This window comes from Apteryx mantelli, chromosome 1 (assembly GCF_036417845.1).
Source record: "Apteryx mantelli isolate bAptMan1 chromosome 1, bAptMan1.hap1, whole genome shotgun sequence".
Lineage (NCBI taxonomy): Eukaryota > Metazoa > Chordata > Aves > Apterygiformes > Apterygidae > Apteryx > Apteryx mantelli.
This window is the reverse complement of record NC_089978.1, coordinates 165,916,080-165,943,398: the sequence shown is the minus strand read 5'-3', so window position 1 is coordinate 165,943,398 and position 27,319 is coordinate 165,916,080. Positions and strand designations below refer to the sequence as shown.

General features: G+C 49.8%; 2 protein-coding genes across 8 annotated transcripts in view; one reads left to right on the top strand and one right to left on the bottom strand.

Moving 5' to 3' along the window:
* Positions 1 to 17,411, top strand: part of MRTFA (myocardin related transcription factor A) — a 97,711-nt gene extending 80,300 nt beyond the window's left edge. For 3 of the 4 annotated variants that reach the window (XM_067310333.1, XM_067310339.1, XM_067310347.1), the window contains 13 exons: positions 3,082 to 3,137; positions 4,741 to 4,816; positions 5,488 to 5,649; positions 6,906 to 7,081; positions 7,549 to 7,704; positions 8,203 to 8,456; positions 8,920 to 9,091; positions 9,389 to 10,504; positions 11,662 to 11,802; positions 12,973 to 13,137; positions 14,041 to 14,217; positions 14,630 to 14,690; positions 15,093 to 17,411. In XM_067310333.1, coding sequence (XP_067166434.1) covers positions 3,082 to 3,137; positions 4,741 to 4,816; positions 5,488 to 5,649; positions 6,906 to 7,081; positions 7,549 to 7,704; positions 8,203 to 8,456; positions 8,920 to 9,091; positions 9,389 to 10,504; positions 11,662 to 11,802; positions 12,973 to 13,137; positions 14,041 to 14,217; positions 14,630 to 14,690; positions 15,093 to 15,592 — 3,212 coding nt within the window. In that variant the 3' untranslated portion in view covers positions 15,593 to 17,411. The remainder of the gene's footprint in view (positions 1 to 3,081; positions 3,138 to 4,740; positions 4,817 to 5,487; positions 5,650 to 6,905; positions 7,082 to 7,548; positions 7,705 to 8,202; positions 8,457 to 8,919; positions 9,092 to 9,388; positions 10,505 to 11,661; positions 11,803 to 12,972; positions 13,138 to 14,040; positions 14,218 to 14,629; positions 14,691 to 15,092) is intronic. The other variant, XM_067310334.1, reaches the window with a different exon arrangement.
* Positions 17,412 to 18,938: 1,527 nt separating this feature from the next.
* The window catches only part of SGSM3 (small G protein signaling modulator 3), a 30,861-nt gene continuing 22,480 nt past the window's right edge, over positions 18,939 to 27,319 (bottom strand). For all 4 annotated transcript variants that reach the window (XM_067310307.1, XM_067310330.1, XM_067310322.1 and 1 more), the window contains 9 exons: positions 26,716 to 26,770; positions 26,210 to 26,259; positions 24,619 to 24,771; positions 24,449 to 24,519; positions 24,034 to 24,082; positions 23,602 to 23,687; positions 23,136 to 23,258; positions 21,435 to 21,495; positions 18,939 to 21,044 (listed from right to left, as the gene is read on the bottom strand). In XM_067310307.1, coding sequence (XP_067166408.1) covers positions 20,961 to 21,044; positions 21,435 to 21,495; positions 23,136 to 23,258; positions 23,602 to 23,687; positions 24,034 to 24,082; positions 24,449 to 24,519; positions 24,619 to 24,771; positions 26,210 to 26,259; positions 26,716 to 26,770 — 732 coding nt within the window. In that variant the 3' untranslated portion in view covers positions 18,939 to 20,960. The remainder of the gene's footprint in view (positions 21,045 to 21,434; positions 21,496 to 23,135; positions 23,259 to 23,601; positions 23,688 to 24,033; positions 24,083 to 24,448; positions 24,520 to 24,618; positions 24,772 to 26,209; positions 26,260 to 26,715; positions 26,771 to 27,319) is intronic.

Here is a 27,319-nt window from a genome sequence, read left to right as displayed (position 1 = left end):
GAAACTTTATCTATAAGGAAAGGTTGAAATAAGTGAATTTGGTCATTTTAGAGAGCAGAAGGTTATTAGGAAAACTGAAAGTTTCAGATACGTATGGATAGATGCAAAGAAGAGAATAAATTGTTTTCTGTGTTTACGACAGGTAAGGCAAGGAATAATGAGTATAAACTGTAGGAAGGGAAATGTAGGTTAGTCATTCAGAAAGGCTTTCAAATAGTAAGGACATCTGAGCACTGGGATAATTTCTCTGGGGACATAATATTACATTTTTCATTAGAGGTCTTCAAGAACAGGTTAGACAAACTTCTGTCAGGAATAGTTTAGTATATTTTATCCAGTCTGAGGAGTCAGAAAGGATTAGTTGCTTGGAGTCTCTTCATCTCTATTTTCTGTTGCTGTAACTGCTGCTGTAGGCACCATGGGCTGTGGATATGAATCCTGGGTTAGCAGTAGAAGCCACTGCCCTGTGCCTACCTCCATGCCTTCTGCTGGAGGTTACCCCTGCTGCTGGTCTACCAGCTACGCTTCTCATTTGTGTATGCAGCCAAAATGAGCCAGAATACCTGATACAGCTGAAAAGGGTAGAGCTTTGTCAGTATGGATAATTTTGCCCAGGAATTATTCAGCAGGGAGGAGCACCAGGCGGCTGGGAAGGCCTGTGGCGGGAGCCGGTGGAGGGTGTGGGTCTGCACTCTGGGCCTCCTTGTAGAGTTAACTCAGAGTCTAAACCAGTCAGTGGCCAGGCAGCCTGTGTCGTACGGCTTCAGTTTGCTTCCTTGGATATTGGTTTTTCCGTTTGCTGTAGTAAAGTTAACTGAGTTGTTCCACAGCTCTGGGCTGTGTAGTTGTTTCAAGACCAGAAAGATGTGCAAGGCTTAGTTAAGTTTGGGTGGAGGACGATTTTACAGTAGACACCCGCTTCTGATATGTCAGCCCCATCCTAGATTGCTGAGGGAAGAGGTGAAGGATTTGTGCCCTCTTGACATTTTCAGAGGTCGTGCTCTGTCATGTTGCCAGCCCAGAGAGCTACAAACCAGTGCTTGTTTCCAGCGGACTAGTCAGGAGAGTCTGAGACTTCTTTGCAAGGTTCTTCCCCTAGCAGTTTTGCCTTGCTTACTATGCAATGTGTATTTGTTTTGGGAGAGGGAGGGGTGTTCATTTTTTACATGGGGAATCTTTTCTTCTTGCTTTGTTCCTCTGTATTCAAGATTTTTCCTGGACTACCTGTGAAATCAACTGAGCTGCTGTAGTTGACTTTTTAGCATTTGTTATGGTCAGGAAAATGTCACTTAAAGTTCATGTGGTGCCTCATCCTGACAGCAGATGTAGGGAGGAAGGGGGGAGTAAGGAATTACTGCATTGCCGCACATTCTAGTGGTAGCGAGGTTTCAGAAGTCAACATCAGGCCTGCTTTGCTTGTCTCCTATGAGGATTTTTATATAGATTTTTATATTGCATGGTACCTTTGCCCAAGTGTGCCTGAGCTTAAAGAAGCTTTAATTGCACTTTTCTATGATATGCACGCAATGAAAGAACTGCGTGTTAAAGTGCAAGCTCATGCATACTCACAAGCAGTCTGTGTGGCTTGAAAACAGTGTTTCCCAGTATGATTTGCTGCTTGCCATTCATCAAAGTGTGATGGGCAGACTACCCAGAAATGGATGTTTCAGCTAGCCCGTGAAATTTTTTGATACTATTTTTTCAGTTATTGCGAAACCAGTTATTTTGGTTTATCCCAATCAGTGCACTCCCATTTGCCAGTTTGCCTAACTTTCTCTGGTGATTTCTCAAAAACCAGATAATATGAAACTATCTTTAATCTGAACTATTTGCCCCATCATGGTAGGGATTTGTATGCTCACTCACTGTGGTTATTTCTCAATTTAGTTTAGTTATTCTATAAATTGTTCTTCATTTATTTCTGTAGTCTGAATCTCAACTGACTGCACAAGTTGAGATTTCTGACTTCAGAAGACTTGCAGCTTGTCTGTAAAGCTGAAGTTTTTTTACTGTGCTGTTCAGCCTGATGGTAATTTAAAAGCTCCATCAGGCAGTTTTAAATATGAGTATTTCAGAAATATGAAAGAGGATGAGTTATGTTCCCTTTGGTCAGTTGTGAATATAAATCAAACTATGATCATTTTAGAAAACAAGCTGCTTGTGGATTTGGGAAAACTGCAAGGAACTAGTGACAGTTCTCATTGCTGAGGCAGAAGTAATATCACCTCTTTTTCCAGTTTTACTGTGGGACGTGAGCTTTGGGTGTTCCACAGGAGCCAGGCAGAGTGAGAGATTCCTCCAGGGTTAGTACCGTCCTGGACAGCAGAGGATCAGTTTCTTAAAACATGATCCATTTTGGTTCTGTTTTTATACTAGGCTGAAGAGGGAGAGGAGGTCTGTTATATGGAGAGCTGCTGTTAATTCCTCAAGTCTTGCTTATCTGTGAACAAACAGATGTACTTTCCTGTCCAAGTGTTCCTGTTCTCATGATAGTTTCTCTTTTACATGTAGGAGCAATATATATGTCCTGCTGCAGACCTACTGAATTTGTAACCAGCCCATGCATGTACACAAAACACAGGTGCAGATTAATGCAAAGCTTGCAGCTTCCTGTGACATTACATGGTACTAAAGAAGATTTACAGTTCATTAGGATCCTCTCCCATCCTTCCAGACATTTCATGTACCTCTTCAGTGTTTCAGTGCCAATCACTTACTTAAGGGTCCTGGATGTTTTACTCCATGCTGAAGCTTCTAAAAGGCATTTGTTGGGGGCTATTTTTGACTCATGTTCTTGGGCCCCATTTTGTGAACAGTGGTCAGTTCAACTGGAAATGCAGCCCATATTATTCTTTTCAGCAGCCCACAAAAAGTCCGGGTCAGCTCCTGTAGCTCCTGTGCTGTAAAATGGAGTATGTCAATTCACATTGCTTTATAACAGCTGGAGATCTGATCCAGGGTGTTGAAAGATGCAGAAGGCAGTTGCTGCAGTATATTTGTTAACTTAGTTGGCCTGAAAGGACATGCAGTGAAAGAACTCAATCATTCCTATTCATTCTCTAAATGTTTTTCTCTCAACAGCTCTGAAAAGTCCAGCTGCATTTCATGAACAAAGAAGGAGTTTGGAGCGGGCCAGGGTAAGATACAGTATGCTCCTTAAGATTTCAAAGAAGTCAGTAGTGGTAGTTCTTATATGTTGGGCATCCTGTAGATACCAGTGAGATGCAGAAGGGTATCAGTCATATTCTGGATGCAATACCTTGCTAAGCAGCCAGAGATATGCTGAGTAGGGTGTTTTTCTTCAGTATATATGCAGCGGTGGTGATCTCTGTGAACTAGTCATACCTAAAAGCCATTGAAGACAGTGCCTAGATTTTCCCCAGAGTCATCTTTGGAGATTACTGATATTCTTCTTCCCCACCATTCATATACTTTGCATGCTCATTTTTATGGTGTTTGTTTTGCTCTTAAATGCTCCTGCTGTGTGGATGCCATTGAAGTGGGTGATTTCCACCTTTGAGCAAAGTGTATAGTTTCTGTGTTACATACACATGCTCTTGTTTATCTAGGGCACTAGAAATTAAAGATTTAATAGAGAAGATCCCAAAATCTTGTGAAACACTGAAATCACACAGACTCCTGGCTCTTGAGAAAGAGGAAGTCAGGCCTGAAATAGGCAACGTACTTCATGCTGCACCTTCTTCTCAAACAGGGGGTTTCTTGATGATTTCTGTTCCTCAAAAGGCCTCTGGGGATAGCGTGTTTTCTGACCAGCCTACAGAGAAATAAAACCTGTTACAGCTGTTTGGCTAAGTTTTGTTTTAAAAATGAAAACAGTATAAAACTAAAGATATAACAGCTGTAATTGAAACCTGTCAGGCATTGTTAGCTCTTTAAACTCTGCAGAAGGACTGGAACAATACACTTTGCATAAAGAACAGTGTCCCAAAGGTTTTTGTTTCTTCCTTCTCTTTTTTCTAAAACCTTCTTATGAAATTAATGTTGAGCAAGTATGGCATGTTTTTTGATAGACTTTAATATTTATTTTCCCTAAGGGTTCATTCTGATGGCTAGTACCTATCAGTCAGTTACCCACTACTCCCAGATTCCCATTCCTGAGATGAGTAAATGGTAACATGCTCAGCTCAGACAGGATCATCTCTGTACACTGCTCTGTAGTGCATTCTCCAAAGATGGAGCTAAAAGCAGCTCTGGAAACCAAATGGTGCTTGTGAAAGAGTTTAGATTCTGTCTGCCCAGGGAGTGCATGGGGTCTTTTACCTTAACATGTCTTTAAACAAATAAAGGAGTAGGCCCAAACCGCAAGTCAGCCCCAAATGCCAGCAGTATGTATAAGTATTTCTTTAAATAATGGAACCAATGCATCTATCTTTAGTATAAAGAGAAAAATCTTGAATGTCACCCTGACACAAGCTAGTGGTGCTGCATAATGGGAAAAAGAGGGCTTCAGCTCTTGAAGAAGTCCTTTCCTGTTTCTGGTCTGCAGGGCCAGTGGTGCACTCTTATACTGGTGGGATGTACAGTAGAAGGTCGTCTTTAAAATGAACTCATTCTGTGAGTGCTCTGGGACAGAAGATATCTCTCTTCTCTGTTCAGTGTTTATTTAGATCTTAGTAACAACTAAAAGTGGTTGTTTTTCTTGTTTGTGCTACCCAAAATTACCTCAATCCTGTGTCTGATCAACTGAAATTGGTTCTTGCTTGTCTGTTTTTGCTGCAGACAGAGGACTATTTGAAACGGAAAATCCGGTCCCGGCCAGAGAGATCAGAGCTGGTTAGGATGCACATTCTGGAAGGTATAGCATACACTAAACAGGAAGACATCAACAGTAAACTTTGTTATAACTACTTCTTGTAACAGCTTTCTATTTTGCCTCTCACCCCTAAATCTTTCTTTTAATTAGGAGTGGGCAGAAGGTCATGTCTGCTGCATGGTTTCTTGGGAGGGATTCATCTCTCCTTGCATGGTCTTTTTGATTTTCAGAAGAATCTGTCATAAACTCAAACTGTGCAGTTTTGTGCAGCTTAGCAACAATAAAATGGAATGAGTGTGGACTGGTCTTCTGATAAGAGAAGACACTCTAAAGTATCCAAATGGGAGTGAGGAAGATTTGATACAGTGTCTCTACACCTAAGTTTCAGAGAGGAAGTACTCTGCTGCTGCTGAGTACCACATCTTTGGACACAACTGAAAGGGAAAAGATGAATGAGAATCAAGTGACATCAGTTTGAGTGCAGTGAATTTGTCCTATTCTAGAGTCATGAGAGCTATTATAGTTATCTTGCACATAATATCTGTAAGATATGTATAATATTTTTACATTGTATAGTTATCTATTGTTATCTACAGGGATTTCTTCTGTACAGTTACCTGCAGTTACCTTTCTGAATAGAAGTGAAATACTACTGAAGTGCATAGGTTGACCGTTGCTGGACTGATGCCATTTTCTTTACTTTCCCTGAGCAGAGACCTCAGCTGAACCCTCCTTGCAGGCTAAGCAGCTGAAGCTGAAGAGAGCCAGACTGGCTGATGACCTCAATGAGAAGATAGCGCAGAGGCCGGGTCCCATGGAGCTGGTGGAGAAGAACATCTTACCTGTGGAGTCCAGCCTGAAGGAAGCCATTATAGGTAAGGCCAGAGGAGGACTGATTTTTGAGGGCATTTCCCATAGGTGGCTGTGATTTTTCTGTTAATTTGCCTGCCTGCTTGAGGGAATATGATCCCATGGTCAGTCTTGTTTTCCTATCTCAGAATCGCAGCCTTTCAGCCCCAAGGATCTGAAAAGCAGAACTCCTTCTGGCTCAAATAATTGTACAAAGACACTAAATTATAAGTACTGTGAACATCCTAGAGTAGTGTGAAACCAATCCCAGATCCTCAAGACTTGAAAGACTCTTGTAGATTGCATTCCCTAGATTCTCTCCTTAAAAATCCCTGTCTGTGTATAACATGTCAGCAACCTTGGTCGGGGGAACCCACTGACACTCAGAGCAGGGGGAGGAGACAGAATATAAACAGGTGTGATGAAACAAAAGCTGTCTGTGGACTAACAATCTTCAGAGGATTCAACTCCTTTAAAAATAAACCAGAACAGATGTAACTCATGCCAGTGCCATTCCAAGGGCTGAAAGGAATGCCTTCCCACTGCCTGAGCAGTGCTCTTTCCCATCTTGTTGAGCAAGTCTGTGCTTCAGATGCACACAGCTACTTTAGAGACAAATGGGACACAACTGTGAGCAAAGCTGCATATTTTTCATGAAAAAGGGAGAGGACAGGGATAAGGGAGAGGACAGTGATGTGGGAGAGCCTGCCTTCACTATTGCACAATAAATAGTTGAAGAAGAGTGAACTTGTGAACTGGAACATTAGAGATGTGGCATCTTTCTGACTTAAAGCACGTCACATCTCTCTGGATTTCTGTCACTCCTGTGTTAAGTGGGTTTAATAGTATTTTCCTGCTTACCAGGATTTGAGATAATTTGTTGCTTGTGGGACCTGTAGATAGACAGAAATACTAATAGCAGCCAAGACCACCACTTTTGACTTAGTCCATAGCCCTTGTTGCTTGCAAGATTTAAGTTCTCAATTTGGGCAGGATTAAATAGCTTGTGTTGTACTTCTGACCTTCCTGCTGAGAGGCAAGGGAAATGCTTCACTCCAGTCTGCATCATTTTATTATTTTTATTCCAATGATAGCAGAGATGAATATAAACATTTACAATGGCTCCGGTCTGGGCTTTGTTCTCCCATTTTTACTTGATGCTTTAAACACAACTCAGACATTTCTCTCTCCCTGCCTTCATTATCTTCGTGAAACATTTAGCATCAAGTGAAATAATTTCTTATTCCACTTCAAAGTCCACAACCAGTGTTTGTGTTTGCAGTTGGACAAGTGAACTACCCAAAGGTTGCAGACAATTCCTCTTTTGATGAGGACAGCAGTGATGCCCTCTCCCCAGAACAGCCAGCCAGCCATGAGTCCCAGGGATCTGTCCCATCGCCAATGGACTCCCGGATTTGTGAGCCTCTCCCTAACACCACTGGCACATCACTAGCTCAGGTGAGAATGCAGTGGCCTGCTGCGGTGCCCTGGAGCTTTGCAACTACTGCTGATTTAAAAAGTGAGGCCTAGAGATCCTTGAAATGTCACTGCTGGAGAACAGTTTGTGAGATTTCACAAGGGGGTCTTAGCTTTGTGTGGTATTGGTGAAGCCCTCTGTTCAGAAGTCCCTGAGGTGGTGACGTGGGGAAGGGGGGAGGGCAGTGGTTACTGGTGATATGGCCTGTGTCAGTGTGTGACTGATTCTGGTAGGCAAAGGTGAAAGACAGAGGTGTGAAATTTTGATTCGTTTTCTGTCCTAAGTAGTTGTGCTGCTTCTCAGGGACAACTGAAGCAGTGGGTTGAAGGAATCTTAATTAATGGCTTGTAACCTGTGCTGCTTTCCATTAAGTGGACACTTCTTGCCACTCTTTTAAAATATTTCTCTCCTCATTAGTGTATGCCTCATGCCCTTTCTGTTCCTGCAGGGTACATCCCAATTGCAGATTAGTGCAGACTCCAATGAAACGCTTTTCCTACCTGAACAGCCACCCCCACCTCTGCCACCTCCTCCTCTTCTGCCTCCTAATCTTACCAATGGAGCAGCTCTTCCTGCTGCCAGGCCCCCACCAACACTCATTAAGGTACTGTTTGGACTGATTTCTTCATTGCTATAGTCTGAAAGAAATTAATATGGGTGCTCCAGGGAAGGTTTGGGGTTGGAAGTATTATGTTAACAGATGCTAAGGAAGGCAGGCTTATTACTCTCTGGTGTCTTCCTCTGACACTATTTGTGATGTATTTAATAGATTCTTCTGTTCCATGATCTATTCACCTACTGTAAAGTGGTCCTGAATACAAAATCTTCTGAAACAGTCAGCATTATCAATAATTAGAGATGATGAGTCTACGTTTGATGGACAAGTGGTCTGGTGTACTGGGAAAGATGAATGGCCTTCTGTCTGTGACCTGCATTCTGGTGCTATGTAAGCTGCTGTGGATGTATTGCCAAAGTTAGAGAAGCATGGAAAGACCCTGAGAATTTTGAAATAAAAATCCCAGCTTGCTTTCTGGCTTACATGGAGTGCTGTGTTATTTCAGTGTTTCCATTCTTATTTGCTTCCTCCTTTTCTTCTGAATAGCAAAGCCAGCCCAAGTCTGCTAGTGAGAAGTCTCAGCGCAGTAAAAAAGCCAAGGAATTGAAGCCGAAAGTCAAAAAGCTTAAATATCATCAGTATATCCCCCCGGACCAAAAGCAGGACAAAGGAGCTCCTCCCATGGATTCATCCTATGCCAAAATACTGCAGCAGCAGCAGCTCTTTCTCCAGCTTCAGATCCTCAACCAGCAGCAGCAACAGCACTACAACTATCAGACCATCCTGCCAGCCCCACCAAAGTACGGGTCCTATATGCCACCTCTCTGCTTTGGGATCCTGTTGTGCTGCAGGTCCCTCATCACTATGTCAGCTCTGCCAGTGGGGAGAGCCCTAACTCTTAGGAAGGACTTGCTTCTCCAGTCCTGTTATCAAACATATCATGTTCTGGTCGTGAGGTGTGGGAATTGGGTGTAACCCACTCAATCGTGTTGGGTTACAGTGGGCCTCAAAAACAACTGGTGTCAGGTGAATCAAACAATACAGCTCAAATGAGTTGGTTGACAGAGTAAAGGGGAATGGATATAGTCAAAGGCATTGGCGTGTCTTAATGTCTGGGGTGGCACCAGTGGCACACACGCTTCTCTGCAGGCACATGCTTGGAGACATATATATATAATCTCCTTGATCGACTTCTGCTGCACTGAAGGCCTCCAATGCCCTTCCACCTCAGTTGTGATGCCTGTCCTTTTCCTTCCCCTGCAGGCCTCCAGGTGAGCAGCAGAGTGGTACCAGTGCCCCTGCAGTACGCAATCTCTCTGCCACAATCAGCACCACATCTTCAGTATCCTCCGGTTCCAGTGGACTGATGCGACAAAACAGTAATGCTGCAGTGGGCAAGCCAGGCCCTCTCCCTGCCAACCTAGATGAGATGAAGGTAAATGTTGGTGCTGCTGTCAGTACTGGGGGACTGCACAGCCCTCTTTTTGCCACTGTCAGCAGAGCAGTGGAGATTGAATGAAGTGGCTGCTGCAGAGCAGGGCTGAGGTGGACTGACAGGAGTTTGTGATAACAGTTGGCATTGCTATCCTGCAGTGCGTACCTGAGATGCTGGTCTGTTGGCCTGCAAGGGGTCAGTTTAGTCCTTTGCCTCATGATTCTGGTAGCTGTTAATAGTTGTACTGGTGAGAGCATGTGTTCTCTTGATGTTACTGCCTCTTTTTCCCCTGATCAGGTGGCAGAGCTGAAGCAAGAGTTGAAGCTGAGGGCCTTGCCTGTCTCAGGCACAAAGACGGACCTGATTGAGCGTCTCCGAGCTTACCAAGAGCAGAACGGTGCAGCTGGCCAAACAGCCCCTAATCCCAAACCCAACACAGCAGCCATTCTCCCCAAAGCTGCCGAAGTGGTGGTGGCCTTCCCAGCTGCTAGGCTGAGCACAGGGCCAGCCCTGGTCACCACTGGCATCGCACCAGCAGAAGTAGTTGTGGCCACAGTCACCAGTGGTGGCATGATGAAATTTGGCAGCACAGGCTCAACTCCCCCTGTTTCTCCCACTCCTTCTGAGCGCTCACAGATTAGCACAGGGGACGAGAACTCAGCCACCGGAGACACCTTTGGGGAGATGGTGACTTCGCCCCTGACCCAGCTCACCTTGCAGGCATCTCCAGTGCAGTTCGTGGTGAAGGAAGAAAGCTCCAAGGCTGCCTCCTGCAGTGTAAATGCAGCACCCAGGTCAGAGCGATGCAGCACCAGTAACAGCAGAGATGCAGAAGTTCGGGACAAAGACCAGATGCTGCAGGAGAAGGACAAGCAGATTGAGGAACTCACCCGCATGCTGAAGCAGAAGCAGCAGCTGGTTGAGATGCTTAGGCTACAGCTAGAGCAGGAGAAGCGCTCTCAGCAGTCACTAGCAGCCCCAGCTGCTGCGGGAGAAGGAACAGCCCTTCCCTCCAACCCAGTGGCATTCGGCATCCAGGTCAAGAGCGAAAACGGTTTCTTAAGTTGCCAGTCTGCAAAGCAATCCAGTGGCCAAACAGACCAATTCAGCCCTGCACCAACCGCTAGCCAAATGGACACTTCGGATCCAAGCGCAGTGCCAAAGAAAGCTGTGATGGTGAAGCAGGAGGTGCCAGCCGCAGAAGCAGAGCCGCCATGCCAGTCCCACAGCCCGCGGCTTTTCCTTGGCCAGCAAGGGAGTGCCCTGAGTGACCTCATCAAGGGTACCCCTCCCCCCACCCTCATCACCGACTCCACAGGGACCCACATCGTCCTCACCGTGACCAAGCAGAGCACCGAGAGGCAGGGCCTCTCGCCCCACGGGAAGGCGGGGAGTAGCTGCCCAGCCTTGCAGGTAGGTGAGCGTTGGGTCATTTCCCCACTGTGGGCAGTCGGGTTCCTCTCTCCCTCCTCCCACTCATCATACAGGGGTTCAGGTTACCATAGGATGACTTCACACCTTGGAAATTCAGTGCAGTAAATAATAAATGAAAAAGCTGGGTTGCTTGCTGTTGTGGCTAATAGTTTTGTAGCTTTGTAAAACGGAGCAATGTAAGCAAATTTTCAGCAAAAAGACTGGAATTTGACACTAGTGAACCCCGTACAGCAATGCATGATTGACTTTGTACATCACAGGCTGTGAGCATTCTTCCAAACATATGGTTCTGCCTTTTTTCAGGCAGGATCTTGTGCTTGGTGGACTAGTGTTTGCTGCCACATCTCACTCTAGTTTTCAAAAGTGTATTTCACCTCTTGTTCTTTAATGGAAAGTTTGTAGTTGGAGTGCTAGATTGTCTTGTCTGTTGAGAGCTGAAATCAGACCATGGGGGCAGCCATTTTGCTTTTTGACTGCTCTTCATTTTAATGTGTGTCATTCTATAAGTGTTGGCAGAGTCTTTTGTAAGAGATGATCTACTATTTCCCTGCTGGCATGAATTCAGCACTTAACAGAAGTGTTCTGAGTGTTTCTTCCAGGAAGAGATAAATATGCCCAGACTTTATCACATAAGTCAAACCCCAGCATCTTCTGTGGTATCAGAAGAGATTTTTATTGTCTGCTGCCACATTTCCTGCACCTTCTGCAAAGCAGTTGGCAGTGTCCACCATCAGGCACTGAACAGGCTGCATTTGCTGTGTGTCAGGTGAGATGGTAGTCAGTTGTCAAAATACAGATATCCTGTGCCACCCTTGATACCCCAGGGTATCTTACCTGAACTCTAGCTGCTCCTCCCGAAGAGCACAGGTCAATGATAGATCCTGTTTCAGATCTGACAGCCCTAGAGGGTTGTCTTGGTTAGCCTAGGGATTTAGAGTGGTACGACCTCCTCATTTAGGCCACTGAATCCCACCCCAGTCTGATTTCTCTGCTTGATGAAACTGAGAATGACTGATGGAATTTCCTAAAGAATAAAGAGTGAGGAAAAAGGATTTCATAAATCCTTTAAGAAACCTAAGCCTTGCTCCATGTCGTGTCTGGGAAATAGCTTCTCACTGATATCCTTTTCTTTGCAGAGAGTACAATCATCGCCCTCTAAAACTTCCAGCCACCCGCAGTGTCAGCTACCTGCAAGTACCCCTCCGCAGCCCACACAGCAGCAGCCCACGCAGCAGCAGCAGCAGCAACCCAGAGGACTAAACCAATCTGTCAGAAAGGTAGCTTGTCACCTGCCTGTATTTCTTCCTTGTTTTCTTTGCCTGCTGTCAGGGTTTGCGGTAGTGGTGGGAAGGGAGTATGCATGCACAATGCAGATCGGAGACCATCATCACGGCAAGAGAGATCTCACAACCATTTTTGCCACAGCTTGCAGTTGCATGGGGCATTTGGTTTTCAGCTTGAATGTGGCAGCAGAAGGAGTACCTGGCATAACATCTCCATTCCTCTGTGTTCTGCTGAACTAGCTGCGCTCACCATCAGGTCTTCAGGTTTCAGGAGCGCTAAGCATCCATGAGGTGTTGCCCAAGGGGCACTTGTGAAGGAGATCTGGAGGCTTTACAGCAAAGAGTTCTGGGCTAAACCCTGGCAATTTACTGCCTTCTGCCTTTTAGTCCCACACACTGGACAGAAGACCGGCTGGTGTTTTAAGCAGGCATTTTCTATCAGTTGAAAATGATGAGAGGCCAGAATGGGCAACCTTGGTTCACAGTAGTGCCCCTACTCTTAAAGTATTGCTGCTTAAATTTAAAGGTGATTGATTACTGTGTGGAGAGAGCCTGCCAGAGGATAGCGTGGGCAGTATGTCTGCTATTGAAGGTAGAATATGAGCTCTGAGAGGGACAAAAGGATATGACCTTTTAATGTCCGGTCCTGATGAACCTTGCTGAAATTTCAGTTCCTGTGCCTCAAGCATACCTGCTAATTATGTCTTTGTGAAGTGCAATGCAGATTTAAGGAAGAGAGCACCTCTGGCTTTACCCCTTTTCCAGATGACAGCTGTAAAGAGATCTTGCTTGTGCCTCTTCTCCCATTCTAGCCCAGATCAGGGATGACATAGCTGTCTCTATAACATGTAGTCAAGATAAGACACAGAAAGATTATGAAGAGTTTTTAGAGCTTGGAGGATCACTTTTGAGTCAGATCCTGAAACAAATGTGAAGACAGTAGTTACTTCTAGTGTAGTCACAATGTTTTGTCCTGTCAGATAGGCACTTTGTAAAGGGTCAGTGCTTTGGGTCACTTTGAGACCTCTGATGAAATGCAGAAGGTGAACAATGGCACCTTTCTCCCTCAGACTCCTTAGACTGGTGGCAGTCCATGCCTGATCTTAGCTCATGTGCTGTGGAGGCATCTGTAGTGACTCTCCTAATCCTTTTGCCTCCCTGTAGGGTCAGAAGCCAGGCCTGCAGGTGGTCACAGGGCAGCTGCCCCACACCATATTGTCTTTCTCAGCACCTCCAAATCTGCAGCCCTTCTTCCTCAACGGTTTCCACAAAGGGTCCCTGAAAACTGGTGCTCCTGGCAAAGCCGGCCAACCCAGTGTGCCAAAAAAGGTACCCTCCCAGCAAATCCCAGTGGCCTGTGCCACAACGCCAGTTTCCAGCCCCTCTTAGGTAGAGAGAGCAGACCCCAGAGCAGCTCTGCAGGGACCTGGGGTCACTCCTGTACACTCAGGTCACAGAACTGATGAAAAGTTTTCGAGGGAAAATGGGACGGGGAGGAGCAGCAACATGTACAAGTGTTGGGACTGGAATTCAGCTAATTTCCAGGATTCATCGCTTCAGTGGAGCAAGCTTCAATGTGGATCACTCATAGCCCCTATAGAGGCAAAGGCCTGATCCATGTTTTGATATTTCTTATGGGCAGTTGCTTGCTGACTCATCTGGTGAAGCTGAGTCACTAGCACCACTTCCTGCAACATTTTGGGTTTCCTTTGGAGGTCTCTGGTGCTTCTGAGTGCTCTGCTCCCCGCCCACCTTTAAGCTGTGATATTTGCTGCTAATGAAGCCTGACTGTTCACAAAGCAGGCACTAGAGAGTGGTGGGTAAAAGATAGATTCTAGCCTATATTGCGCAGAGTAGGTTGAAAGCAGTGTGGGAAATGCCTTTCTCTCTCCAAAGTATTAGAGGAATCTCACACTTGGACAGACAAAGCTCTCCCCATCCAGGAGCAGTCTGGCAGTGGTTTGTGGCATGTTTGCTTTAGCATTAGAAAAATAAAGGTTTCAGCAGAAGATTACGAGCTGTGATTTGGAGGGGAAATCTGTCTTGCTGCCCCACAGCCAGGGCTTAGTGCACAGAATACATGGAAGAAGCTGGGCTGTTGGGAGCAGAGCAGTGCAGGCTTCTGAGCAGCACTCACCAAGAGAGGGGACGATGGTCTCTCAAAGCAGCTGTGAAACAGGAAGCTGACGTGGGCTTTCCCCCACTCATTCCTTCTGCCTTTGTTCTAAACAGCCCTCGTCACAGCCCAGCTCTCCTGCTGCCCCTTCCCCATCCCAACTGGACCTGGAGCAACAACAGCACCCGTCGCTTTTTGGAACTCCTCCACCTCCTCTCCCCATTCCCTCGGTCCCAATGAAAGAGCCTCCAGGCTATGAAGAGGCAATGAAACAACAGCCAAAAGCCCAGGAGGTGAGAGCAGTTCTTTCCCCTGGCTTCCTTGGAGAGCATGTGAAAAGATGCTGTTGAAAATCCACTTAGACTCCCGGTCTGGGCAAGTAATAGGAAATGGAAACCCAACAGGCCCTTTCTAACTGAGCCTTCCTATCTGAATTCCTTCTGGAGGGTGTGGGGAGGATCCCTAACCACAGGTAGAGATCCCAAACCACTCACTTCCTGATGAGTGTTAATATAGCAGTTGCTAAATATACCTTCCTAGAGCCGAGGGTTATGGAGGAGTCTGGTGCCATGCCTCTGTGTGTTTATTCTTGCTGGGTAAGAGCCCAATCCCTGGGCGGAGGGAGGAGAGCCAGCAGCCAAGGGGGCTGCTGGAGGTGGAAGTTCCTGTGATGAGCAGGAAGCTGATCTTGTGCTCTCTTCCCAGGAGAATGGCTGTTCCAGCCAGCAGATGGACGACCTGTTTGACATTCTCATTGAAAGTGGGGGTAAGGAGACAAAACCCATAATGAGTCTGGCTTTGAGACTGGGGATTGCAGAGCACTGAGGGGATAGTGCAACATGTATATCATGACCCAGGCCTTTGCTCCTGTAGTGTCTTTGGCATTGATAGGCAGTCATTAAGGCATCAAGGGACATGTCAGTCAGGCGTTAGTATAATATAAAGCTTCCTGGTGGCTCTGCTGCACTGGATCTGGGCACATCTCTTCTGTGATACTGAGGAGAGCTGAAAACCCCTAAGCATGCTGAAGGCCTTCCTTATGCCAGTTTGTGGTCAGCGATGGCTCCAGGTGCGGGGGGTCCTCGTTGCCATGGTGGGTAGGAGGGATCTTTACTGTGATTGGCAGAGCTTTTCCTCACTCTGGCCTGTGTGCTTGTTTCCTGTACAGAGATTTCTGCTGACTTCAAGGATCAGTCGTCGCCAGCCGGGAAAGAGCCACCCGTGGCCCCAGCCTCCTCCTCACCGCCCAGCAGCCACCATTCCTCAGAGCTGGCGGTGCCAGTGTCCGTGGGGCAGCCGGTGCCCGTGGGCCGGCTGGAGGACTTCCTGGAGAGCAGCACCGGCCTCCCCCTCTTGACGGCAGGCCATGACGGGCCAGAGCCCTTGTCCCTGATTGACGATCTCCACAGTGAGATGCTGAGCAGCTCGGCCATCCTGGACCACCCGCCTTCACCAATGGACACCTCGGAATTGCACTTTGCTCACGAGCCGGCCGGGGGCATAGCCCTGGATCTGGCTGAGGCTAACTTGGACAGCATGGACTGGCTGGAGCTGCCGGGGGGGCCTGTCATGAGCCTGGCTCCCCTTAGCACTGCTGCTCCCAGCCTCTTTTCCACAGACTTCCTTGATGGACATGATCTGCAGCTGCACTGGGATTCTTGCTTGTAACTCTGTGAGCAGAGACTGAAGGGAATGAATGGGTGTGGGAGGGCACGGGCACGTGGCGGGGGGAAGAGGCCAGTCAACCAAAAAAAAAAAAGAGCTCCTAGTATTTGTACTCCTCCCCCAACAGTGACCTTCCTGCATGAAGCCAGCAGTGGCAGCAAAGGCAAACCTGCTGCTTGGGTCACTGCTGCCAGGGCAGTGGGCAGCCGGGCAGGCTGGGCAGGGAGAAGGGCTGCTGGGGGGAGAGGCTGCAGGAGCTCTGGGGCTGGCGGCCTCCCTCCCTCTCGCTGCAGCCCAGACCCTGCTGGGAGCTGGGGTGAGAAGGGAGCCAGCGCCTGGGGTGGGATGCCAGAGGGCCGGAGCTCCCTCACACCTCGCAGCATGACGTGGTGTGACTGGGCCTGTGCCCCCCTCTCCGGGAAGCAGTACCTCGCTCCGTGCTGGGATTGGCAAATAAAGGGGATTATGCTGTTCTGGGACAGTTGATTTAATGGTTGTGGAAGGGGATTTTACCTCCGGAATGGTGCGTAAAAGAGGGCATGCTGCTTGTGGGGCTGAGGGCGCAGAAGGGCTGCTCTCTGCCCCGCGTGCCATCTGTAAGGGGCAGGGTCTGGTCTGTGGCCGGGCTGAGTGAGGCGTTAGGAAGAACAGGCACCTTGTCCCAACATAGCCAAAGGGAACCAGGGTTCCCCACCAACCATGGTAACTTCTGAGCTGTTTTCCCAAATATTGCTGAGCTTGGCAGAGGCCCACCTACTTGTGACACTTGCTTTGGGCTGCAGAACAGAGTTTAAGGTGCTAAAATCCAGGTCCTTATATGTTAAATCTGTCTTTTGCTGCCTCAGGCATCCTCCCCTTTGGTTTCCAGCTCATTCCTAGTCAGGTCACTTGTGACAGGCTCCTCCCTGGCTGTTAGTAGCCCAGCATGGGGCAGGGCTGAGCGAGGCCACCAGCCTGCTGCAGGGCTAGAGCCAAGTAAGCAGCCACGTGCCCTGGGCAGAGTGCTGAGGGGCACAGCTATCAATGAGCAACATATCATTAGGGGCCACATGCAATTTGTCTCCGGCCTTCAGCTGTGCTGGCGTCTCCCTGTACAGCACATGTCCTGGTGGAAAGGAGCCCCTCACCCCCAATCTGCCCTGAGCAAGGAAAGGGAAGACACATTGGGGGAAGGGCGTTGTTTGGCATGACACAGGGCCTAGCTCAGCAGGGAACTGTGAAGGTTCCTTGCTGGAGCCTGAAACTAAGTGACAGGTAGCAAAGCTCGGTTTTGCTGCTGTGAAACCTCTGCACTCCCCTCCCCCCGGTAGAAGATGCAAGTAAATGTCTGCATCCTCTGAGCTGCCACCCTCTGCATAAGCTGCTGCTGCCATGCAAGTTCCCCAAGCTGATGCCCAGGGGTAGCTGCTGGCTGTTGAGCGGGAGGAGGTTGTGCCCCAAACCCCTATAGTGATGTGAAGATACTCCTGCCTGTGCAGTTTTTTTGCTTTGTAAACGCAGGGCTGCGGACCTCTCTTGTGCTGTTACTCCTGTCATTTATAAATTCCTTCTGTGTTTGTTGGTAGTCGCTCACCTCCATATTTACCAGGTGAGACATAGCCTAGCTTTGCCCTGTGCAGCCTCCTCTTGGCACAGCTATCCTGTTTTGGCCCTGAATGGTGTCAGGGTGACAGCGGGGTGGAGGGGGCAGTTCAGAAGGGGAAGGCTGGCAGCAGGGGGTTTTGAATTAATGCAGAATAAGGCTCTGGCCCTGTGATTGCAATGGAAGGAGCAACCATATCCTTTTAGTGTCGTCTTGATGATGCCCCCCCCCCCCCCCCCCCCCGGGCTGGAGCGTGTGCCTCATCAGGGAAGAGGTGCTGCAGGCATGTCAGGGCCTCTGCTCCCTGGCAGGGGCAGGTGAGCTGCCAGCCCTGCACTTAACTCTCCATCAGGAACTAAATTGGCAGCTCCTGCTTTCCTGAGCCCTAGTTAGTTGTTAATTATATGGGGAGCCACTTTCTTAATCACTTGCAGGGGGAGCCTGCTGGCAGCTTCCTTCCTTTGGTTGGGAGGACCTTTCCTCCTGAAGGGGATGACGGGAAGAGGTGTGAAAAATGAGGCTGCCTTTTTTTACCTTTTTTTTTTTTTGTCAAATTTGAGAAAAAACAGTTTCTTTTAGCCCAGAGTGAGCAGCAGCCCCCCACAACAATGGCTGTGTGACCTTTTTGTACAAATAAATAATTACAAAGTAGCGACTAGTAAATAGAGAATAAAAATCATCCAAGTGCAATGATATCCTACAGGAAGGTGGGAGCACACCAAGTGCAGTCCTCTCCTCTACCCCCATCCTGCAGCGCCTGGCTCTAGCTGAAGGGAGCTGCTCTGTGAGCGCTGGCATGACACAGCGACAGTGAGCAGGAGTCAGTGTTGGCTGAGAAACACAAATGCCAATTAGATTTTTTGCCTCCCTGTGGCAGCACCCCCCCCCCGCCCCCAACCATAGATGGGCTGATGAAGAATCACATTGATGCTTCCTCCCTCCTGTATCCCAAAATCCTGATTTGTTAAACTTGTAGGAATTTGATTACATTAAATGTGCCCAATGCACCTGAAATTGGCTGATGGGCTTGAGAGCTTTCAGGGAGCCAAGACAATACAGAAGCATAACCCTCATCTCCTTAGGAAAGCAGCTAATCTGCCAGAGCCCCTCTGCACAAAGGCCTTCTGCTAAGAGAGAGCAACAGCCATGTGCTGAGGGGGGGATGTGGTGCCTCAGCCCAGGAATAATTAGAATGGTCTCCTTCCCCCGAGGTGCTCAGAGCATCCTGGCACAGCAGCAGGCTAGCCCAATTCTCTGCTTTCTTACTATTATTTGTTTGAATAATAGTTCAATAGGTCTTTGTTGGAAGAGGTATTCCCCTGGACATACACTTTTGCACCCATTGGGAAAAACAAAAAGTCTGATGTTCTGCCTCTACCTTGAATGTAATCCTGAATCTTTCTGCTGTAACCACTACTTGTTTGTATTGTGTATTTGACTAGCACGCGCTCTCCCTTCCACTATGCAGCAAACAGCAACAGGTGATCAGCACTGTCTGAGATGGACAGCGGTGGGGCAATGGATCCAGAACGAGTATTCAACTGGAAAAGGACAAGAGTGACAAGTTAAGGGGGGAGAGAATGGATCTTTAAATTGAATTATTTTTTCAGTTACAAATATTTGAAAAAAATCCATTTTATTAAAAAAATTTGAAACAGGCATGTGCTTAAAAAGTTTTCTCTGCTATGCTGGTGGGAGATAAAAAGGCAGAGTGGCCCCAGGCCTGTGTGAGGGTGACCCCTTGGCCTTTTTCAAACCTGTGGGGGGGGGGGGGGGGGGAAGCTTGACCAGAGGTCACCCATCCCTTCCTAGCTGCAGGGAGATCCCCTGCATGTGTGGAAATTACCTACCCTGCAACCAGAAGTTGGCCTTATGGTAAGAGAAGCAAGAAGCTTTTAAAAACCTCCCACAGCCTAGTAAGCTGGTTCAGCCCAGCCACCAGCTGTATGGTGAGGTGAAGCTGTAGTCTTCCTTGTCTAGAGGCCACACTGCTGGAACTACTTTGAATGAAAACCCACTAATTTTCACATCAGTAAATAATACACTGCAACTTTTACTCTTCTGTGAGCTTGGACTGTCCAAACACAGTTCTCCCTTGGCTTATGTTCAGTCACTGGCCCAGTTTGCAGAAGAGGTGCCACCTCCCATTTCTTCTGTGCTTTTTCTCCTGTACATGCCCTCCCACACATGCCTTAGTGCTCAAACACTACTAAGTGGTGGCTCTCCACCATTCAGCCCCACTTTCCACCAGCCCCTCTCCCTTTGCTAAGGGTCCTCCTGCTGCAGGGACCTGCCCTCCCTTAGTTTTGAGTATTTCTTGCTTTTCCAGGCTTCCTGGAGCTCTGCTGCAAAGGGGAGGGCTGGCAGCAGAGGGGTGAGGCAGGGCTGCTGCTGCTGGCAGCCCAGCTGCACCCACCACTGCTGTTTGCTGGCTCTGTGGTCCAGGCTCATGATCAGCCCCTGCAAGGATCAACCACGGTTGCCAGTGCCCAAGGGGCAACTGGGCAACACAGAGCAGCTGCTCCGTCTCGCTCACCTTCAGGGACATGGAACAGTGGCAGAAACAGGGCCATAATTAATTATCATAGGGCAGAAATTATGAATTAAATCTAGTCCTGGCCCCATTGAAAAACAAAGCCAAAATCCAGAACTCGCCCAAGATGCAGTTTATTTACAAACCCATGGAATAAAGGAAAGTAAGAATCTAGTGTCATTTCACGAGTAGTTTGTGCTCACAGACAAGCGCTTTCAGTAGAAAGTCACAGACTCCATATCCAGAGCCACCACCACAAAGCAGCAATTCTCCACTCCTGACCTGTGCCCCTGCTGCCAATGCAGGGTGAGGACGAGTTAGTCTCCCTGAGCCAGCTCCAACCTGAACTCCATCCTGAGCTACAACAGTGCCAAAATATACACATATTCCTAGAGTTAATTTACAGCTTTTTGGTTAACAGTAAAAATAATCTAGAGACTAAAATGACAACATGAAACACTTGTTTAGGGGAGAGTTGGTTCTTATCTGCTCCAAGAGCTGACAAGGCCCATCCCCTAAGGCTGTTAAAGTGGTAACAGGCCGGTGCGCTTGGGCACCTCTTGTCAACACCCCACGCACCCATGCCAGGGAGGTGAGATGAGGCTGATGGCGTTTCCCCCACTCTGCCCCAGCCCCAGGACAGAGGAACTTGTCCAAGTGCTTCAGGTTTTGCCTTCCCTTTCCCTGATGGGGGCAAGCCCTTGGCTGGCACGGAGGGGATGTGCTCTTCCGGCTTCCGTACTGCCCGATTCCACTTGCACCCGCAGTGTCACCTGCCCACAGCACCAGCTTTCACAGATCAAAGCCACCCCACAAGGGCTGCCTCTTCCCCACAGCTACAGCAGCACTCAAACACTTGTATACGCACACAGCTGCTGGCCTGCAGGGCACTGCAGGAGGGGCCGTGGGCCAGGCCACTCTCCCTTGGCACCAGGGGGAGGCAGGGCAGAAGCAGGCAGATCTGGGTGGCAGAGATGGAGAAGGCTGGGAGGGGGCACTTGTTTTTGTGGCAAGCGCACACTCGTCCTTGTACAGCAGCAGCCTTGACCATCATCTCCTTCGGGTCTACAGCCTGGCCTCTCAGCACTGCTGCCATTTGTCCCAGGTGGCCTGGCAGCCCCCCGCCCCCCGAGGGGGATTTTGTCACAGATACAAGTGGGAGGGGTGGGGGAAGGTGGGGGGTGGGAAATGGAGGAGGGGGTGGGAAAAGAGCGTGCGCCTTTGAGAAGGTTCCCCAGGGTGGGGTGGGTTGGGGGTCACCCATCTATGTCCCAGCTGAAGAGATGGTGTTTCACCAGCATGTCCTGCACCCCTTCCTTCAGTGGCTTCTTCTCCTTCTCCTGCAGGACAACACATAGAGACCCAGGTCGCTGCACCCCCCAGAAAAGAGGGGTGCATGCCTGAGCGGAGCTGGAACACATGGAGCAGAGGACCCTGGAGCCCAGACAGAGCAGCCTCCCGCACGTCCACCTCAGCACAGCTGAACCAGGGAGAGGCCCTGCGGTTTGGAGAGCACCGGCGAAGGGAGGGGGAAGGGAGGCGCCTGACATTTCCCTCTGCCCCAGCTGGGCAGGCGCAGGCAGCACCGTGCCTGTCCCGGCAGGGAAAGCAGCCTGGTCTGCGGTCTCTGGCACTGGCTCAAGAGGATGGGCTAGAGCACAAAGTCTAGGAGAGGGGGAGGGTAGGCAAAGCCCCTGGCTGAGGGGAAAGATAAGATGCTAACTACTCACCTCCCTCTTTATAGGCAGCTCCCAGTCCTGAGAGAGACTGAAGGCGAATTTGCAGAGGACTCTGCAGTGGAACAGAACAATGGTTACTCATGCGCACACGCTACACACTCCCAGCCTGTGCCCAGCTGTTGTCCCCAGTCACACAAACGCACCAGCTCCTCAGCTTGTCCTGGAATGGACACCGTGAGCTTAGAAGGAAGGAGATCTTTGTTTCTTGGCATTGAAGTGGCAGCGGCAGCCAGCAGTAGCCACTTGTCCCCCATTTCCCCTCACCCCTTTGGGCTTCACATCCTGCCAGACCCAGGCTGGGAAGAGAAGCTTGAAAATGTGACTCAAGTGCAACCCCTACAGAGCCTTGCACAACAGCGCAGGGAAGCACAGGCAGCCTCCCTGCTCTGCTACACCGCAGACACATACAGCTGAGGACTGCACACAGCTGGCAATGAGGATTTGCAGGTTCCTCTCCAAAAAGCAGACTCCTGCCAGCAGCACCTTGGTGCTTCTGCACACAACTCTCTCCCTGATCTCCGTGCACAAGAGCTCCATTGGGATGGCACACGGAGCTCCATCACCGGCCCAGGCTGTGAGCAGCATCTGTCCTGAGAATGTGGAGGCAGAGTTCAGCCTTGCAACAGGTTTTTGGTGGCCCTGTAGGCCGAGGTGAAAGTTGGCATGAAGGTCCTCAAACTCCTGCAGCAGTGGGAGAGCCAAGGCCCTCCATGGGGAGCAGCCTGGGAGGAATATGGCATAAGCCTTAGGTTCTCCTCCCCGCCAGCCTGGGCCCTGCCAAGAACCAGTCCTCCTTGGTTCACTGGCACTGGCTTGGCACTATCCCAAAGCTTTGCTGAATGAGTGCTGCCTCTGTGCTGCAAGAAAGCAGCTGCTGTCACCAGGACACCGCAGCTCAGAAGTAGACGGCAACCCCTTCCTCCCATTCAGCAGCAGCATGAGGAGAATGGGGCACCCCCCCCCAGATACAAGTACACAGGCCCCCTCCCTGCTACTGGCCTTTGGGGCTGGAAACAACTGGGTGCTGCAGCCAAAAGCCAGTTCCAGCAGGATGGTGGCAGCAGCAGGGTGGGAGTGGTGAGAGAGACTTGTTCTGTGGCCCCGTGGGACTAGCACTGGCCTTGCTGAATGCGTGAGGGCCAGAGGCAAGTGGTGGGGATGTGGCCCTTGGCTTCCAGCAACATGTTCTGTGCAAGTTTGGGCACAAGAAGCAGATTTCAGCCCCGACACCTCTCCCCATCTGAACCAGCCGCACACTCTGGCCAGTGACTAACTCCTTCCCAGGCAGTGCTGTCAGCTCCCTGCCCAGTCCCTGCAGGGCTCATGCTAGCCAGCCATGGAAGCAGAGGTCCTCAAGGGCAGGGAGGATGGAAGAGGCAGAGTCTTTCCATCAGAGCAGGCTCAGGGCACAGCAGCAGGTTGCTGGCAGGCAGACACTGCCTGCTTGTCACCACAGCTTGCTGGGAGCCAGGCTCTGCTCTTGATCAGGCAGACACAGCGCATCCCATTAAACTGTCTAGACGGTTGCTGCTGCCTCAGCACATGGGAGAAATCTCTGCAGCAGGGAAGTCTGGGCAGCAAGCACCGCTGCTGACTGGAGCTGGTCCAAAAACAGTTGCAGCAAGGCCCACCCCCTCACAGGAGAAGAAAAGCCACCCCAGGCTCCGGTGAGGCCCACAAGGATGAACTCACCTCAGCTCACACTTGATCTGCACCCAGCCAGGACTGCGCAGGAAGGACCAGGGATGGAACCACTTCTCCACGGTCTGCAGGCTCGAGCACAGCACCTCCAGCCACAAATGCAGCACCTGCTCACTGCAGTGATGGGGCAAAGGCATGTTTCAGGGCTAAAACCAGGGAAAGGGGGCCCATTGCTTTAGGTCAGGCTATTTCCAGCCCAAGCCTTGTCCCCCATGGAAACAGGATACCGTAGGAAGCCTGTGCAGGCCACTCTAAGCAATGAGAGCTACTTCTTCCAGCCAGAAGCCAGGCCAGCACACCCAGCAAGAAAGGAGCAGGTCCCACTCGGTCGCTGCTGTGAGAGGGGAAGAAAACCCCCACGGCCTAGGGTAGAGACTGAAACAACTGCTGCCCTTGAGCCTGCTCTGCCACCTCCCAAGCTCCTTGCACCCGTGACACTGAGGACTGGATGACTCACTTGAGTCCGACGCAAATGAGGGAACGAAGCTTCACATCCATCTGTGCGTGTGCAGCGTCATGTGTCATGTTCACAGCCTGAACTGCCTGAGGGGTGGGAAGATGTGGTTATTGCCTTCTCACACAGCTTAGCCTCAGGCTGTGCTGAGCAGGTATTTCAGCAACACAGCCGAACGCTGTCCCCCCCCAGAGCTCCCTGCCTGTCCCCCACTCTCACCTGGTGTCACCTGCTAGGACTAAAGGGGCTGAGACTCCCTGATAGCTCAACTTTCTGCCTTCCCTTGAGCACCTGGCATCTTTATTCCTCCCTGGTGGGAAGGTTTGGGAGGCTCATGAGCACCTCTCCGGAGGGGCAAGTGACCCTCCAGCAGCCTGCATGGAAAACTTGCCCAGGCTGAGAGCTGGACTGTGCTGGGTTGGGGGCAGCACTCACCCGGTAAAGCAGCTCCTCTGGAGTGAGGACTTTGCCATCTTCATCGAGCCTGCAAAGATCACAGCAGAGAGCTAGCTAGCTCCAGAGCCACCCCAGGCACAAGTAGACCTTCCCCCCTCCACATCCCAACAGCAGCAACAGCTTCCTTGCTACCACTGAGCCTGTCTGTGATCCTGCAGCTGTGAGAGAGCAAGATACAGTCCCAGTTGCAAACACAGGAGCCCAGGGAAGGGGGCAAGAGCCACTGCCAGCCCCAAGTCAGCACAGGCACAGCAGTCTACTGACACCAGACCCATGAGAAGTGGAGGCAGGCCATGACCCTTCCAAGGTGGAAGGCAGCAGCAGTTTGACAAGAACACAAGAGCAGGGCATAGGGCATAGACTTAAGTGCTTTGTGTGAACAAAGTGGCTTTACCTGTAAGTCTTGCAGAGCACGAGGCGAGAATACACTGAATCAAAGTCTCGTTCCACTTCCCGGCTTGCAGCCTAGTGGGGCAGAGGGACAGTCAGTACACAGTGCCCCACAGCCTCCTCACCCAGGCCCTCTGGCAACACTGCCCCACGAAGGGAACTGAGACATCTCACCTCTTCAATGAACAGCCAGGGATGGCAGGGCCCCCCCAGCAGAGACGGCTTCTTCAATCCATGTTCAAATATGGACTTCAAGGCTGGACAGAGTGTCCCTCGCACCAAGTCCGTCACCCCTTCTGTGACTGAGTCATCTCCAGCGATGGAGTACTGAGGAACATGAAGAGCCAGCTCTCAGTGTGTTGGTGAGGGAGCAGGGCATGGAGGTGTTAAGACACACCTAAACCTTTTCCACACACACCTCTTCCCACTCTCAGGTGCACATCAAGCCCCTCCCTTACCTCCTCATGCTCTCACTGGCTCTTGCATGAGGCACCATGTTCAGCACTTAGTCCCTGGGATTCGCTGGGACACCAGGACCTCTGTGCCTGGGTGCTGCACTGGAGACCACACAGGTGACACCATCACCATCCTGGCAGCACTCAGCATGTAGGCACTGCTATGGTTTGGTGTGATGCTGACTGAGCTAAGGCAAGGACAGGGATACACACCAGATCTCTCAGCTCTCTGGGACTCCATCGGCTGCTAAAGGTCAAGACAAATGGGAATAGATGGGAATTCCCAGGTTGGCTGGATTACCACTCTGAGATATCACACCAGCATGCTGTTAGCATGAAGGACTGAACAGTAACATGCAAAAATTAGGATGACTGGGAGCCTCCATATTTCCACAGTTGGGAGGACAACTGTTCAGCAGTACAGGGTGTGTGTTTATGCACCCAGAGGTATGCAGCCTGCATCTAAGGAACCAGCCCCGAGAAGGCAGTGACAAAAGCAACTGATAAATATCAGTAGCAACATCTCTCTAGGGGCTTCACTTGAGGTCTTGGTCAGCCTTTGAGTCTTCCCTCAGTCTCTGAATGGTGGGGAGGAGAGGGAGTACAGGGCCTTCTCCACTTCCCCTCCAAACTGCCTAGACCAACAGCTGATGACCTTTGTCTCCTTATCCATGACCCCAGCCTTGGGACCATAACGAGGTATCATGTACAGAAATGTTTGCTGGACTCTTCCTTCTCTCACTTTTAGCACTAAAACCACAACTACTATAAGACTGGAGCAAGAGCCAGGTCTGAACATTTCCAGGCAAGTGCTGGATGCAAGCTAGCTCTCTCTTACCACTGCAGATGGTGAAAGGAACTGAGAGAGTGTCCCCCAGGCACCACTACTCAGGGAATCCCACTATGGTGACCACAAAGTATGAGCAGGACCCACAGGGACAGCCCCAAAGGAGAGAGTGAATGAGCACAGGGACCAGGGGCAGGCAGAAACACTGCCCACTGGATCCTGCTGGGTACCTCCCTAACTCATTCACAGCTTTCCCAAAGATGGTCTCTGAGGGCCTTGCAAGCCCTGACAGGGCACTCAGCTCCCCCGAGTCCTTTGCGGCCCCTATTCTGTGCATGGCCAGCATCAGGAAGTTGAGCAAACAGGCTCAGGAACGTAAGCTGCCTGACCGCACCACCAAGCACTAAAGAGCCAGAGAGAGCAAACAGACTCAAGGAGAGAAATGCATGGCTCTTTTCAACTATAGTTTTTCAACCATAGCATTCACTTTTTTTTTTTCTTTTTTTTTTTTTTTTTAATTTACCTCTTTGCTCCGCTCATCCAAGATCTCCACAAACTTTGCAGGAAACCAACCTACAAAGGGTGAACAAAGACATGAGCCCGACATGGACACTGATAAACTCCTACACAGACAAGATCAGAGGCCAGTGGCAGGGAGGGCAAGAATGAAACAGGGTTCATAGGGCCCAACCCTAAAGAAGGGGAGCGAGCAGCCTTAAAAAATTACAGGAATTAAGGCAGCTGCAAGAGGAAGCCATTTACATGACACTGCCCACAAGCAGCAGAGACAGCACCCATCCAGCCACCTGGCGCCAGGAGAACACAGCCTAGGCTTGGTGTTTGCAAGAAATAACCAGGGGGCTGCACCAGTGCTCTCCTGCCCTGCTATAACATTTCCCTCATCACTGGCAGATGCCTGGGGTGACTGGCAGAGTCTTTGCTGACATGAATAAAACACATGTGCTAGAGTAGTTGCTGTGGATGAAGGGCCTGCCCCGCTCCTCCAAGTCCGAGCCTTCGTGTTCTCACCTCTCAGTCCATTCAGCTCCCCCACCCAACAGTGCTCATCCTTCTGGGAGACAATCTGAAAAACAGAGAATGGAAAACATTGGTTGAAGAGAGGGTCAGACAGTGACTTCTGAACAGTGAGGATTGGAGGCAGGGCCTAGTTCTACCTCCCACATTGTCACATTCTACACAGCAGAGTGGGTACAGTGCCAGGAGCACTTTGCTGCCTGGCTGTGCATGTACAGTGAGGAGCTACTTTTTCCTCAACTGTTATGCCAACGCCCTCTTCCTACACGGCTGAGAGCCTTCAAAGGCAAAAGACTGCTGCAAACACAATGCCATTCCCCATTTTCTGCAATTCCAAAGGGGATGATGACAGCTAAAAGGCAAATGGATGCCTTTTCAGTCTTACCACAGCCCCGTGCGCAGCGTTAAATCTGGACCTAGGTTGGATCAAATCAGTCTTTTGCTCAGCTGTATGGCAGCCAGAAAACAGACTGCGTGGCTGCATCGAGGATGACCCATGAGATAGCACTCATGGGAACATACTGTCTTGTCCCCATGCAGCCTCCAGAAACACCAGCTGCTCCCCCTGGACTCCTAACTCGGCTCTGAGCCAAACCTC